The following is a 13,355-nucleotide window of genomic DNA, read 5'->3' as shown; positions in this document are numbered from 1 at the left end:
TTCTTTTTTTTTCACTTTTTGGGGGGGATTCAGGCTTTTCTTTCTTGACTTTTTTTTGTTCTCTTCCAGCTTTTCTCTCTGATTTATTTCAGGGCTCCTTTTTTCTGACTTTTTTTTCCCAGACTCATCTGTTTGACTCCTTGATTAAAACTCTTCGATGGAGGCTCTTCCTTTGAGACTACTGTCAGGAGTCTTCTTTTCAGAAACCCTTTCCTAGATCTTTTTCTATTAGGACACTAGTTTTGGTACTCTTTTTTTCCTTACTTTTACTTTAAGACTCTCCTTTCCAGACTCTTCCCTCCTGACCGTACTTTCCCAACAATTCTGACTCTCGTACTACTTGGCTCTTTTGTCGACTCTCTTTCCTAACTCTTCTATTCTGAATTTACTTTACCGACTCTTGTTTTCTGACTCTTTTCAGACTCTTCTTTCACATACGGAGACACAAACGTGGTGGAATACTGTGTCCCGCAAAGTGGCCACTTCACAGCAGCCAACTTTACATCATTTGCGAGTGGAGATCTTGCAATCAATTATAAATGTACTTTGCACACTTCAATCTATTGCAGAGACTCCAACAAGTCCATTATGCTTCCGCCATGGAGACGTGTGCCTCTCCTGCACTGCCACTTTTTGTATGTCACATTTTTTCGGACTTATTTTTTTTCTCACTAAACAATAAACAAAGTTTGACCTTACCTGGAGTGTTGAGGAGGCGGGACTTCCTACAGTGGTAGGCCATTTCCTGTTGGCAGTGGTCTGACTGGCTGATTACAGCCAACAGCTGCTCCTCGTTGGCAGAGTAGTGCAGTGGCACAAGGTGCTGATGTTCACCACTAGATGGCCTCACTGGGGTCAGCTCGGTGTTGTTGTGTGGGATCTCCAGCCACGTGTTCTCCTCTGGTGGACAAAATGGCGGATAAAGACAAACAAGCAGATAGATGGTAATTCTACAAACAACGTGTGCGTCACCTGTCATGTTGCAGTAAACCATTTGCGGTTTTATGGGGCCACTGCCGTCCACGTCAATGTAGAAATATCCTGACGTGTTGCCATTGTGCTTGTATGCCTCGCAGGATTGTTCGTACACCGCTAGCAGAGAAACGAGTAGAAAAGTTTACAGAAGAATGCTGATAACAGAGTCCCACAAGATTCAGTTCCACAATCTAAGGAATTACATTTTTGCCTGCAACCTTTAGCTAATGTTCTTAGCATGCTATGGCTACGTGACATGGGGATATTTATAGCATTTAGTGAAACCTCTAAAATCACATGCCCCCGACGTTGTACAAGCGATAATTCCATATGTGTCTTGAAAAATACACTGCAAAATTTAAAGTGTTTCACAAATACTCAAGTTTTCTTTAGATATATGAAAGACATTGTAGAGTCCATAACTTAGATAACATATATGGTTTGTTAAAACACATTTTTTCGTCTTCACTGAATATCTGTACAGATGTATTTTTCGTGAACATGAAAGCTATTATACTGTGGACAATCCTCGTTGTAGCTAAAATGTATTTTCGGAAATGTTTTCTCTTTTTTGGTTCAGTTAAATTTGGGGGTCTTTTTTGGTAAACATTAAAGACATTTATTAATAGCTGGTGGTCAATCTATTTTTTGAGCAGTGCAAAGCGACTCAAAGAAATACAGCAGCTGATCCAAATGAAATGTCACAGTGTGCTGACTCTAGCTGAACTTGCAGAGCCTCGGTTTTATTTATTTATTTTCCAATATTTTTATTTAGGAGACTGGCTCCGCCGTGACTCACAGCTGTGGCAGGTGGCGCCGCCGTAGCCACTGTCGCTGCAGTTGCAGTGGAAGTGTGTCCAGGATTGAGTGCAGCGCCCGCTGTGCTCACAGCGACTCGGAGAACATCTGAAAACAAACACAATAATAAATAATGAATAAATAAATACATAAATAAATAAATACATAAATAAAGTACACTTTTTGTGTTAGTTTATGTTCAAAGTAAAGTTTGAATAGTTTGGAAAGCTAGGACGTAGAAAATAACTCTTTTCCAGTTTTTGTTTAATCTAGATTTTTTTTGTCTTTTTTTTCTACCCCTTTTCCATTGGTTTTTGATGACTGATAACCTGCAAGACGTATACATGTATTGAAGAAATAAATATGTATATTTTAAGAAACTGCATTTGCAAACATGTGGCCTTGCTGCTCACCCTTTAAATCAAGCCCAACCACTCAATTTGAGAGTTTTGAGAGTTTTAATTTGACTTTTGATTCAGTTGACCTGGATAGAAACTTGGGTGACGTTTTGTTCCTGACGCACTACAGTAAGAATACTGGAGGGTAGGCGTAATAATAAGCTCCTGTGGAGTATGACTACCGCGCTGACCCTCTGTTGAAAACGACATTTTCCACCTGACTTGCGTTCAATTCAATCAGCGCGATCACCAAGCGTACAGCCGCTATACGCTAACCGCTAACAACACGATGGATGCAAAATGAAAGAGTCATGACCTAGGCAAGGACGCCAGCTCGCTTCGTTAAGCGTTGGCTCATTTTATTCCCAACATGTTTCGAGACCCTTCTTTTTTTTTTTTTTTTTTTACGCCCGACAGGTTTGATAATTGTTGTGAACGTCGCGTTAATTGGGCGACGATTCGGCAGCCAGACCAAACTAAACGATTAGTTCTGCTTCGGCAGCATCACGCCGTGTGACGTTAGTGCTCTAATTGAGGGTCTGAGGCAGGATTATTGCCACGTGGTTCACGCAAGACAGAGATTTTTCTTAATTAGTCCACGGGGCCACTGTGATTTTGCCCCATGAATTCTGTGAAACAAAAACAGACAGAAAAATACAAGGAAAAGTCATTTTATATACATAATGCATGTACTGTACATTTAATGACAAGTGTATGGACATTCTATACATACACATGCTGCAGGTGTGTACAACATGGAATTCATTCATTCATTATCTCTACCGCTTCTCCTCACAAGGGTCGCGGGCGTGCTGGAGCCTATCCCAGCTGTCTTCGGGCAGTAGGCGGGGGACACCCCGAATCGGTTGCCAGCCAATTAGGGGCAATTTAGACTGTCCAATCAACTTACCATGCATGTTTTTGGAATGTGGGAGGAAACGGGAGTTCCCGGAGAAAACCCACGCAGGCAGGGGGAGAACATGCAAACTCCACACAGCGAGGCCGGAGCCCGGGATCGAACCCACGACCTCTGAACTGTGAGGCAGACTAGCTAACCAGTCGATCACCGTGCCGTATACAGCATGGAATAAAATATAATTATGGTAGATTGCAGTAGTATAGAATATTACATATAATATTAGAGGGTTATAGCATATTGAAGATAATGTAAATATGGCGCATTAAAGTTGTATAGAACATTAAAGATGTTAGCAGTGTACTGTATAGAACATTGAATATGATATAAATATACACTTGGGTTGTATAGATCAAGTTAGATTAAATATGTAAATAAAGTACACTAGAGTTGTATATGACTATCGTGTTAAAGGTGTACAGTACTTTAAATATGAGGTTAATATACAATTGATTATTATGTTATTTGTATAGACTTTAAGTATGTAAATACAGTAAATTAGAATTGTATAGGGCATTAAATAAAATGCACAGTAGATATGGTACATTAGAACGGAACATTAAAATAAAACAGTAGATTAGAACTGTATATTTTTTTACCCAGAATATGTTCCCTGCAGGCTCACTAGTTGAAACAAAGCATTCTGATGGATGTTGTGTTTGTGGAATATGTGGAATCCACCCATTTTTAGCTATCTCAGAGCCTAAGATGGCTAAAAACGGGTGTAATTTTCATCTTCCACAAACACAATACTAATCACAGAATGCCTTGTTTCAACTAGTAGGCCTGCGTAGAACATATTCTGGAAAAAAATGTATGGGTTGACTTCCCCTTGAACATATTCTGGAAAAAAATATGTTTGGGTTGACTTCACCTTTAAACATGATCTCTGTCAGTATTGCAGAGAACATTAAATATGATGTAAACTTACATTAGAGGTGTATAGTGCATTAACCGTGACAAATATGATACATTGGTTTATGGACATAAGTATGGTGCATTAGAGTTGTATGTAACATTTAAGTTTAAAAACATTTTGTATAGAACATTAAATCAGATGAAGTCACACTGCAACATGTTGCTGCTTAGCCAGCCAGCTAAGCATGGCAGGATATCACAGACTGAATTCCATGTTAGAAACCGACCTATCGATGATGCCGCACATGTCAATCAAGAGATTGCTGTAGTTCCCCAGCATCCTTTGCTGCACCAGGATGAGGTCCACTTGTTGCTGGTCCAGGGTCAGCTGGCGAAGGCACCCCTGGAAGGGGGCAAAAGGGTTCCTGCAGTCTTCCGGTGTCTCGTCCTCCGCAGGACAATCTTAAACAAAACACTTTTAAAGTGTGACCGTGTATAAGGTATGATTACGTCATATATTTGCCTACCACCAAAGAAGAGGTCCCTCTCTATGGCGACAGTAAAGGAAGGACTGGAGTGAGTCATGTCGTCGTTGTCCACGCTGATGCTCAGGTGCCCTCGTCTGGACTTCAGAGCCACAGAATGCCACTGACCGTCATCCAGGTCGGAACCTAACAACCAGTCCACACAGACTCCCAATTACGTACAGTACTGTATCCATTTCTTTTACAATTACATTGTAAAAGCTCTGAAACTGACCCCGAAATTGAATTTAATACGCATCCCACTCCTCTCCCGTCGACACTTTGTTGTCATTGTTGTTGTTCATTTAATTCATTAATTTAATTAATTATTTGTTTTTTTAAACGTTTTATATTGATTGGTATCGAGTTACTAAAGGCTTTAAATAAGATTTATAAGGTATAACAGACTATTGATGTGTGCTAAAATTTGAGCCTTATGTATAATCCTTACAGCTCGTTTTTACAATATAAATAAAGGATGTATGGAACATTGATAATTGTTTCCCCATACTTCAACACCATAGGTGACACCTTATTCTTCATGTTCTGTAACTGACCTGCCTTGACCTCCAGCAGTACCCTGTCAGCCTTCTGTACCCGCAGCCTGAGCCGGGCATCGCTCAGGTAGACCCAGACAACGCCGCCCTGCCGAGGGAGCTGGAAGGTGAGCAGGAGCCCATCTCGATTCCACGTCCTGAAATGGAGCCCTACAGACACTACCCCTGTAGACACCGAGGTCACTGCCCTAGCCCAGGGCAACTGGAGGAAGCCTCGGGGCCCGGGGAAGGTTGCGGCCACGGCCAGCGTCTGATGGGAGCATGTGAAGGTGACATTGCCCTGGGAGATATAAAATAATCAAAACAGGGAAAGCATGAATATTAATCAACTGCAGGGGGGGCGTGTCCGTGCGACTTCGGGTCACCGTCGTCCTCATCAGTGAGTCTCCTTAAACGCGACATTAACAACATTAGCATAACCATGAGCAGCCAATAGCATTACCAAAGCAAAAGGGGGGAAAAACAAAGTCAAATGAAAGACAGATTGTTTATATTGGGATGCAATGCAACATCATGACAATACTTTGCTGATTTACATTTAACTGAGATGTAAGAAAGTTATTGCTTTTTGTCTTTTTTCCTGTCTGTCCCCTCTCAAACTAGGTGCCATAAAATGTAATTGCTATTGTTGTCTTTTGTTATTGTTTTTTGTTGACTCCCCTTCCAGAGGTTATGTTATTGCTATTGTTTTCTTTTGTCATTGTATTTTATTGTCTCTTCAATCTACCTACAGTCACATAGATGCCATGTAAAGAATGTTTGTGGTGCAGTTCAAGTGAATTCAGGTTCATAAGGGGCATGGAAAGTCATCTTAACAGGAAAAAGGAGGGAAAAAAACAGCTGCAGTCACCACACACACACACACACACACACACGCACGCACACACACACACCCACACACACACACATATACACACATAAACAGATTGCCTTTGTCCTTTAGAGAGATCATCACTTGAAGACCCTCCATTGGAGCATTAACCAAGCATGCGAATAGCTCCACTTTCTTCCTCCAGTATTCATCATTTTTGTGTGAACTTCTTTAGTAGAAATGCTCCCCACTGAATATGAATTTTAAAAAGCAAGGGAGGTCCACGTGGCTAATATGGAGGTGTTATTCTGAGAGGCTACTTTGCCCTCACGCCTCATTTATCATAAAAAGACAGTACGGGACAAGCGATCTACTGTATATATATATATCAATGCAGTCAGACGGCAAGACACCATTTATTGAAGACTGAGATGGTGACAAAAAAAAAAAAATCTTCGAAATGCAAACATTTAATGACGCGCTGAATATTCTTTTATTATTTGAATTATGGACTATGTTTTAATTGCATTGCTAAGTAAATAAAATAGATTATAGATCATAGCCATATATTTCAGATAGTGTTTAATTTGATGATTGGTATCTTGTTAACTAACTGAATGTCATAACTTGTAATAAATTTAAAAATGTATTTCATAGCTAGCTAACTGAAATCCTTCTTAGTTTAATCGTTTTTTAGGCTTTTTATCTTCAGCTTTATAGGTAACCAGCCAAACTGGAGCCACATTTTATTTCTCACTAGCTATAAAGTGTTTCACTTTTTACTTGGCTGCTTGTAAACTGGCTTAATTTTACTGCTTGTAGCCAGTTTTAAAAATATATTTCACAGCTAGATGCCTGTAAACTAGCCTAATTTAAAGCAACACCGGGTAAGTTTTCGACCTTAATAAAATATTTTCATTGGGGAAATACAGTTGAAAACCAAAGTTAAATTTCAACATTGTTATATTAGATTGTTTGGACACAATTAAATTCACTACATCATCGCCATCCATCCTAAACACAGCCACTGGAAACAGAAATGCAATTCAGCCCAACTGCAGGTGAGTGAGAGCTCAGGATGACAGTGTATGACACTATGTGCTGCTTGGAAATGTGGTTGACTTCAGGCAAAACACTACCGCTTTTGTCCAAATGGTGCCGCCATAAGCAACAAACACTGAAAAGTTATCCGGAGTTGCTTTAATAGCTTTTTGCATAAACTTGCATATCATCATAAGTAACTAAGATTGCCAACCGTCCCTTGAAAAACGAATTGTCCCGTATTTAGAAATATAAATATGAGTCGAGTACGAGTTGTAAAGGGACGCACTTTGTCCCATAATTTTGTGAGGGTAAAAAATAGTTTGTAAAATATCGATGGAATTAATGAACAACAGTTCCCTTACGGTAACGATCCTAGGCCCTCCCCTGCTCTGTGACGAATGAGGCGACAGCACATTTGTGCGTATCAGGATACAGAATCGGCTTATCTTATTCGTCGAGGTAATAACACAATAGAATTGCGTTAGAACGCAATCTTAAATATTCTCGTGATGTGCCCTGGCCAAATACTATTTTGGATGACATAAACCGTAGTAAACAATTCAGTCCACTCCCGCTACTCCCAGCCGCTAAGTGGATATGAATAGGACATTAGCCAGCTAATGAGTTTAAAATAATGTTTATGAATTATGAAACCTCTGCCGTTAGCCTCTCTCCCACGGCGCCTCATGCACGGACGTTTTTTCTCTGGGGGGCGGGGAAGTCGGCGTGGACAGACTGATGGAATGTAAGGACGGGAGCCCTTTAAAAGGATGAGGATGGATAATATCCCGGATGGATTATTCTTATGAATAAGGATGGAGGGACGATGATGGATGGGTGCCCAGGTTGCGGCAAAATATGGTAAAGTGCCCATCTCTGTATACTGTATGTATATATAACAAATATACATTTGTCTTTCACATATGTGAAAGATGCTTATGGGGGTGGGGAGTATTTTTGTGGGATACAGTTCTTAAAAACAGTAGCAAATTTGCATGATTGGGCCAGTGGGGCAGTGCCCCACCACAATCTCCATCTACACAACAAAGACTAACGTCAAAGGCAAAACAACATAGCTTGGATTAGATGTACTAGTTTTTTAAGGAACTCCATTGTTTATTAAAATGTTGCTGGCTAAATGTGAAGCCAATTACCAAATATGTGAAGGTCATCACTGTCTGTCCATTTGACGTTTGACCTTATTAGGAAAGCCGCCATGAACTGACCGTCACGGTAGCTCGGCGGTCGCCTCCCCTGGCCATCGCAATCAGGTTATGCTGGTTGTACACCAAATTCTCAAGGCAGCCTTGAAATCTCTCAGGAAAGTCGGGAAATCCCCCCACGCTCAGCTGGAAGACACGAGGGTGGAAAAAGGTGAAGCACAACGGACAGACAAAAGGCAGATGGTAGCGACTCATTTTTGGAAGACCTGCTGGATGCGCCAGTGATGGAAATGTGGCGGTAGGTCCACAGTCTGCGTGTGCTGATCCACGGTGAGGTTACACTGGGCGGCGTGACATTCCATCGCCATCACGTGCCACTGTTGGTCATCCAAGAGACTGCCTAACGAGGCCCCATGCCGACGACTGGGACTGGAAGTCAGGGCTAGGAGGGAAAAAACAGATGATGTCATGGTGACTTTACATTAGGACCAAAAAATAAAATAAAGTCTGATGCTCAGAAATCATACACACTCCAGAGGCTGTGCTGCCTGAATGTGTTGCGTTGTGTTCTTTAAAATGCAAGACCACTGCATGTTCTCTTCTATTGAGCCGTCTTTATTAACTGCCTGCACAACACTTTTCATGTGCTTCCGAGGAGTCACATCGCACATGCATATTCCGCCCTCTAGTGGTTCAACACATGTAATACCATCGATAATGCCACAGAAGTCAAGGACGCCATTTCACTGACTGACAGAAACACACCTAGCCTCTCTTGTGCGTGTAATCCAGGATAGCAATTTAGTTTTTTTCCTAGTTTAGTACCGTGTTAAAACTAAGTACTGCTTTTCGCTTTCGGTGTTTTTTTCAATTCTATCGACATAATTACTTCTTTTCTGTTTGGATTATCATCATTTAAATGCCAACCCTGCCTAGCAACAAGAGTTTTACGTGATTTGAGAATAATACGAACCATTTTTTTTGCTGTGTATGGCTTTGCACTATCTTTGGAATGGTGTGGTTTTACAATGACTCATGTCGCCTATTTGTGATCTGTGTGGTTGGAGTGTTGAATAAGACAAAATAGAAGTCTAACTTTCAGAGAAGACATCAAAAAAGTTGCGAGAAAAGATTTGTGTATTCAGAAGTGAAGACAATGTTGTCTCCCAGCAGGAGGTTCAAAGTCGGGTTGTCTTATTTCATCTTCCTCATCATCACAGGAAGAAAAAAAGTTGAGATGCAAAGCCAAATATTCCACCGTTCATGCCAAACGTGAGATGTTATAAATCTTAGATGAGTGTCGGAGGCTCCAAATTAGCAGGGCCAGGTTCCCCGCGGTCCAGCTCTGCGGGGAGAGCGAAGGAAGGAAAAGCTCTAGAAGAAACCCAACGCAGTCGTTAAAAATGTATCTGTGGGTGTCGAGGGAGACTGTGGAGGAAGATGATGGACAAAAACATCTTCATCCCAAAATGAGGAGGCGGGAGTTTATCTTCGTCAACAATTTATTCCCAATCCGGGGAAAAAATATCTTATTTTGTCACTGAAGCGCAATAACAAGACTCGATTTTGAGTGACACCAACTGCATGAAGCGAGACAAAAATATGACAAACAGATGCGGCCATATGTTTTCATACATCTTTTGCATTGGAATGAATTCGATTGTAGCATTTTTATTATTAATATTAGCAGTAGTAGTAGTAATAGTAGTAGAAGAAGTATAATGGAAAAAAATAGAAGTAGTTTTGGTATTGCTCCAAATAACGATTATACTACTTATACTCCTCTTAATACAACTAACAACCCTAAACCTATAACACTAGTATTTGTGATATTAGTAGTAGTATTGTAATGGTAGTAGTTGTGGTGAAGTATTAGCAGTAGTAGTAAAAGTAGCTGTAATAATACAGTATGTGTTTGTTTTTCGGTCACTGAGACAGATGGATGGGCGGAGTCTTCATCACACACCTGCTTGTCATCATCATTAGTTAGGTTCATAAGCGCTGAAGAGAGAGGGGCTAGTCATTGGAATATTATTTTTCCTTGACATTTGTCAGTGTGCATTGCGGTTTTTTTTGCTACATTCCGTCCGGTACTCGTCTCGTTTTGTCCACGTAAGTGGTTACAGGTTTTCGTTTTTCTCAGTTTGTAGATATCCTTGTGTAGGTTAGCTCCTGTCGCCGAGAGGCTGAGTTTTTCTTTTGGTGCTCTAAGAATACTCTTTATTTATTGCATAGTACTCTTTAGTTGTTAGTCCTTTTTCGGCGGCTAGCTCCTCTCCTGCTTCGCCCAATCACCTTAGTTATTCTTACCTGCATTCGGCAATTTATCTCGTCAGGTGTAGTTTTTTTGTCATTCCTTGTGTTTTTTTTATCTTACTCGTATCATGCGTGCTCCCTTGGTTGAATAAATTGTTTGATTACATCTGTTATCTTCTTTTGGGGTCCATATTTCTGCATACACATACAGTAGCATTAGAAGTATTGTAGTTGAGTATTTCCTACTAGTATTAGGCATAGTAGTAATAATTATTTGTTGCTGTATTATTATTATTAGTAATAGTTGTTGTCGTAGTACAGTAAAACTGGTATTGGTAGGAAGAGGGCGAGGAGGAGTTCTAACAGGACTAGCGATAGTGGTGTTAACTTTAGTAGTGGAAGTAGACTTAAATTTGAAGTAATAGTAGTAGTAGTACTGGTAGGATTAGCAGTATTTAGATGATGGTGATAGTAGGAGTTGTAGTAGTAGAGGTAGAACTAGTAGCTGTAGAAGTGTAACGAGTACCTGTAAAAGGACTTATAGTCATAGTAGTGGTAGTTAGTAGTAGCAGTATCAAAAGTCGTAGTAGTGCAGTAGCATGAGTGGCAGAAGTATAGTATGGTTCATTATTAGTAATAGTAGAACTAGTATTAGTGGTGGTAAGTAGTAAATGTAGCACTATGAGTATTGGTGGAATTTGTAGGAGAACAAGTAGTATTAGTAGTATTTGAAGTAGCCACAGGAGTAGTAATAGATAGAAGTGGATTTAGTAGTAGTAATAGCGGTAGTCTTAGTTTTAGTACAGATTATTCTTAGTTATAGTGACTGTAGCGGATAAATTGTTGGTGTCGTTTGATTGGTAGTAGTGTAGTGTTGTTGTAGTTTCTGTCATGTTTAAATTGAGTATAAGTATGTCTATTTGTATTGAAATGTAAATATGTTTTTACTTCTTGCGATACAGAGATAGAAAAGACAAAGCGCATAAAGTCAGAGTTCATTCCAAAAATCCAAACAGAAGAAAAATGATCAAGTCAAACAAAGAAGGATGTAGGCTTACTAGAGAGCGAAAACATGAAAGAGAGAACAGAAGTAGATAAGCAGAGAAAATGGGAAGTTTCAGCCAAAAGCAGACAAAGAGAAGATTATTGCTTATGAGTGAATATTAGACACGAGGAGCGAAGATGAAAGCTTCTTAAGTTTCACTTGAGCGCTCCAAGCTAATGACAAAAGTCTGAAATGAAAGCGGGACCCACAAGTGAGTCAATGGATCTCCTATAGTCATTTTATGACTTTCAACAATTACACCACAACGCGCACAGGATATGGAAGCAACGTTGAGCAATAAAAACCTTCAAAAACGTCACCTCATAAATAATATACAACCTTGAAATGTGCCACTGCAGCCCTCCCCGTTGTTTCCAAGCCCTGTGTAGTTTTTTGCTGGGGAGCATGTTGTTACCGTGTTGTTGTTGTTGTCCCGTGACGGCCATGAGGACTCTTCCCGCCTCTAGCTCCACGCTGAGTCCGAGTCCCGAGGCTCCACGGGCATGCAGCAGCATCCCGCAGTTCTTCAGACTCTTGAACTTGAGCGACAGCTCCTGCTCGTCCTCCTCTTTCTGGTGGCTCCACCAGAACGTCACGGCGCCACCCTCACCGTCCAACGACATCACGTCGGACGCTGACCAGCGGCAGGCAGGATGCGGAGCGTGAAAAACGAGTTCATCGTTAGAAGAAGTTATCATCTTTTCGAAGAGCGCTCACAGCAGTTTTCTCAACTGATAAACAGCAACTACAAGTAACCCAGGCTTGAAACCCTAACCCTGACTTGGAACCAATCATGTCTTGAAACCCCAATTTAAAACCCTAAACCTGTCTTGAAACCTTATTTTGAAACGCTGATAGTGGTATAAAACTCAAATTTGAAACCTTAACCCTTGTTTGAAATCCTAACCCAGGATGGGCACTCTTAAATTTATACTAACTGTGGCTTGAAACCCTGATTTGAAACCCTAACACTCATTTGAAAAACAAAAAATGGCTTGAAACCCTAATTTGAAACCCTTACCTTGTGATTAAAACCCTAGCAGTGGCTGGAAACCACGACTTAAAACTCCAATTATGTCTTGAAATCCTACTTTGAAACCCAAGCCATGATTTGAATCCCTGATCATGTCTTGAAATCCTACTTTGAAACCTTAGCCCTGGCTTGAAGACCTTGAAACCCGAATCCTGTCTTGAAACCTTACTTTGGAACCCGAACTGTGGCCTAAAACTCAAATTTGAAACCCTTACCTTTGTTTGAAACTCTAAAGTTAAATGCTTTCTTGAAACCATAATTTGAAACCCTAACCTTAGTTTGAAACCCTAACCTCAGTTTGAAACCCTAACCTCAGTTTGAAACCCAAGCCTGGGCTTGAAACCCTAATTAGAAAACCCTAACATGTGATTGAAACCCTTGCTCAGGCTTGAACCCTTGATTTAAAATACCAATTCCGTCTTTAAACCCTATTTTGAAATCGCAGCCATTAACCGACTTTGAAACCTTAGCCCTGGCTTGTAGCCCTAATTTGAAACCCCAATCAAAATCACGTCTTGAAAACCTACTTTGAACCAACCTTTGTTTGAAACCCTAACAATGGCTTAAAATCCCAATTTGAAACCTTTATATGAAATACTTCCCCTTTTTTGATACCCTAATGTGGCTCAAAACCCTAATTTAATACCCTAACCTTTTTTAAAACCCTTTTAAATTGTAACCTTAATTTAAAATGCTAACTATGGCTTGAAGCCGAATCTCCCCCATGTTTGAAACATGAAGTTTGTCTAATGTGTTTACAGCTTGCCTTCAATAAAATATGCCGACGTGCAAAATGCGGGGTTGGTGGTGTACCTCGCTATGAGAGTGAGCGAGGTGAGAATTAAAAGCCCAAATGTGCTGCTGAATCTGTCGCTGCTAAACCGTGAGGAAAACAAAACAACATTCAAACGGAAAGAAGAAGAGGTGAGATGGAATGTTTTTCTCTACCCACATGAAAGCCTGACGGTTGGCGGAGG

At 40.5% G+C, this 13,355-nt stretch overlaps 1 protein-coding gene across 2 annotated transcripts in view; it reads right to left on the bottom strand.

Annotated features, from left to right (window-relative positions):
- Positions 1–13,355, bottom strand: part of LOC147140931 (contactin-associated protein-like 5) — a 66,134-nt gene that overhangs the window by 25,440 nt on the left and 27,339 nt on the right. For both annotated transcript variants that reach the window (XM_086043512.1, XM_086043513.1), the window contains exons 5-13: positions 11,761–11,979; positions 8,311–8,486; positions 8,108–8,230; positions 5,027–5,306; positions 4,473–4,616; positions 4,233–4,407; positions 1,775–1,881; positions 973–1,092; positions 700–900 (exon numbers count right to left, since the gene is read on the bottom strand). In XM_086043512.1, coding sequence (XP_085899638.1) covers positions 700–900; positions 973–1,092; positions 1,775–1,881; positions 4,233–4,407; positions 4,473–4,616; positions 5,027–5,306; positions 8,108–8,230; positions 8,311–8,486; positions 11,761–11,979 — 1,545 coding nt within the window. The remainder of the gene's footprint in view (positions 1–699; positions 901–972; positions 1,093–1,774; positions 1,882–4,232; positions 4,408–4,472; positions 4,617–5,026; positions 5,307–8,107; positions 8,231–8,310; positions 8,487–11,760; positions 11,980–13,355) is intronic.

This window comes from Filicampus tigris, chromosome 10, assembly GCF_054856515.1.
Source record: "Filicampus tigris isolate MCC_2025a chromosome 10, RoL_Ftig_1.0, whole genome shotgun sequence".
Lineage (NCBI taxonomy): Eukaryota > Metazoa > Chordata > Actinopteri > Syngnathiformes > Syngnathidae > Filicampus > Filicampus tigris.
This window is presented reverse-complemented; position numbering and strand designations above follow the sequence as displayed.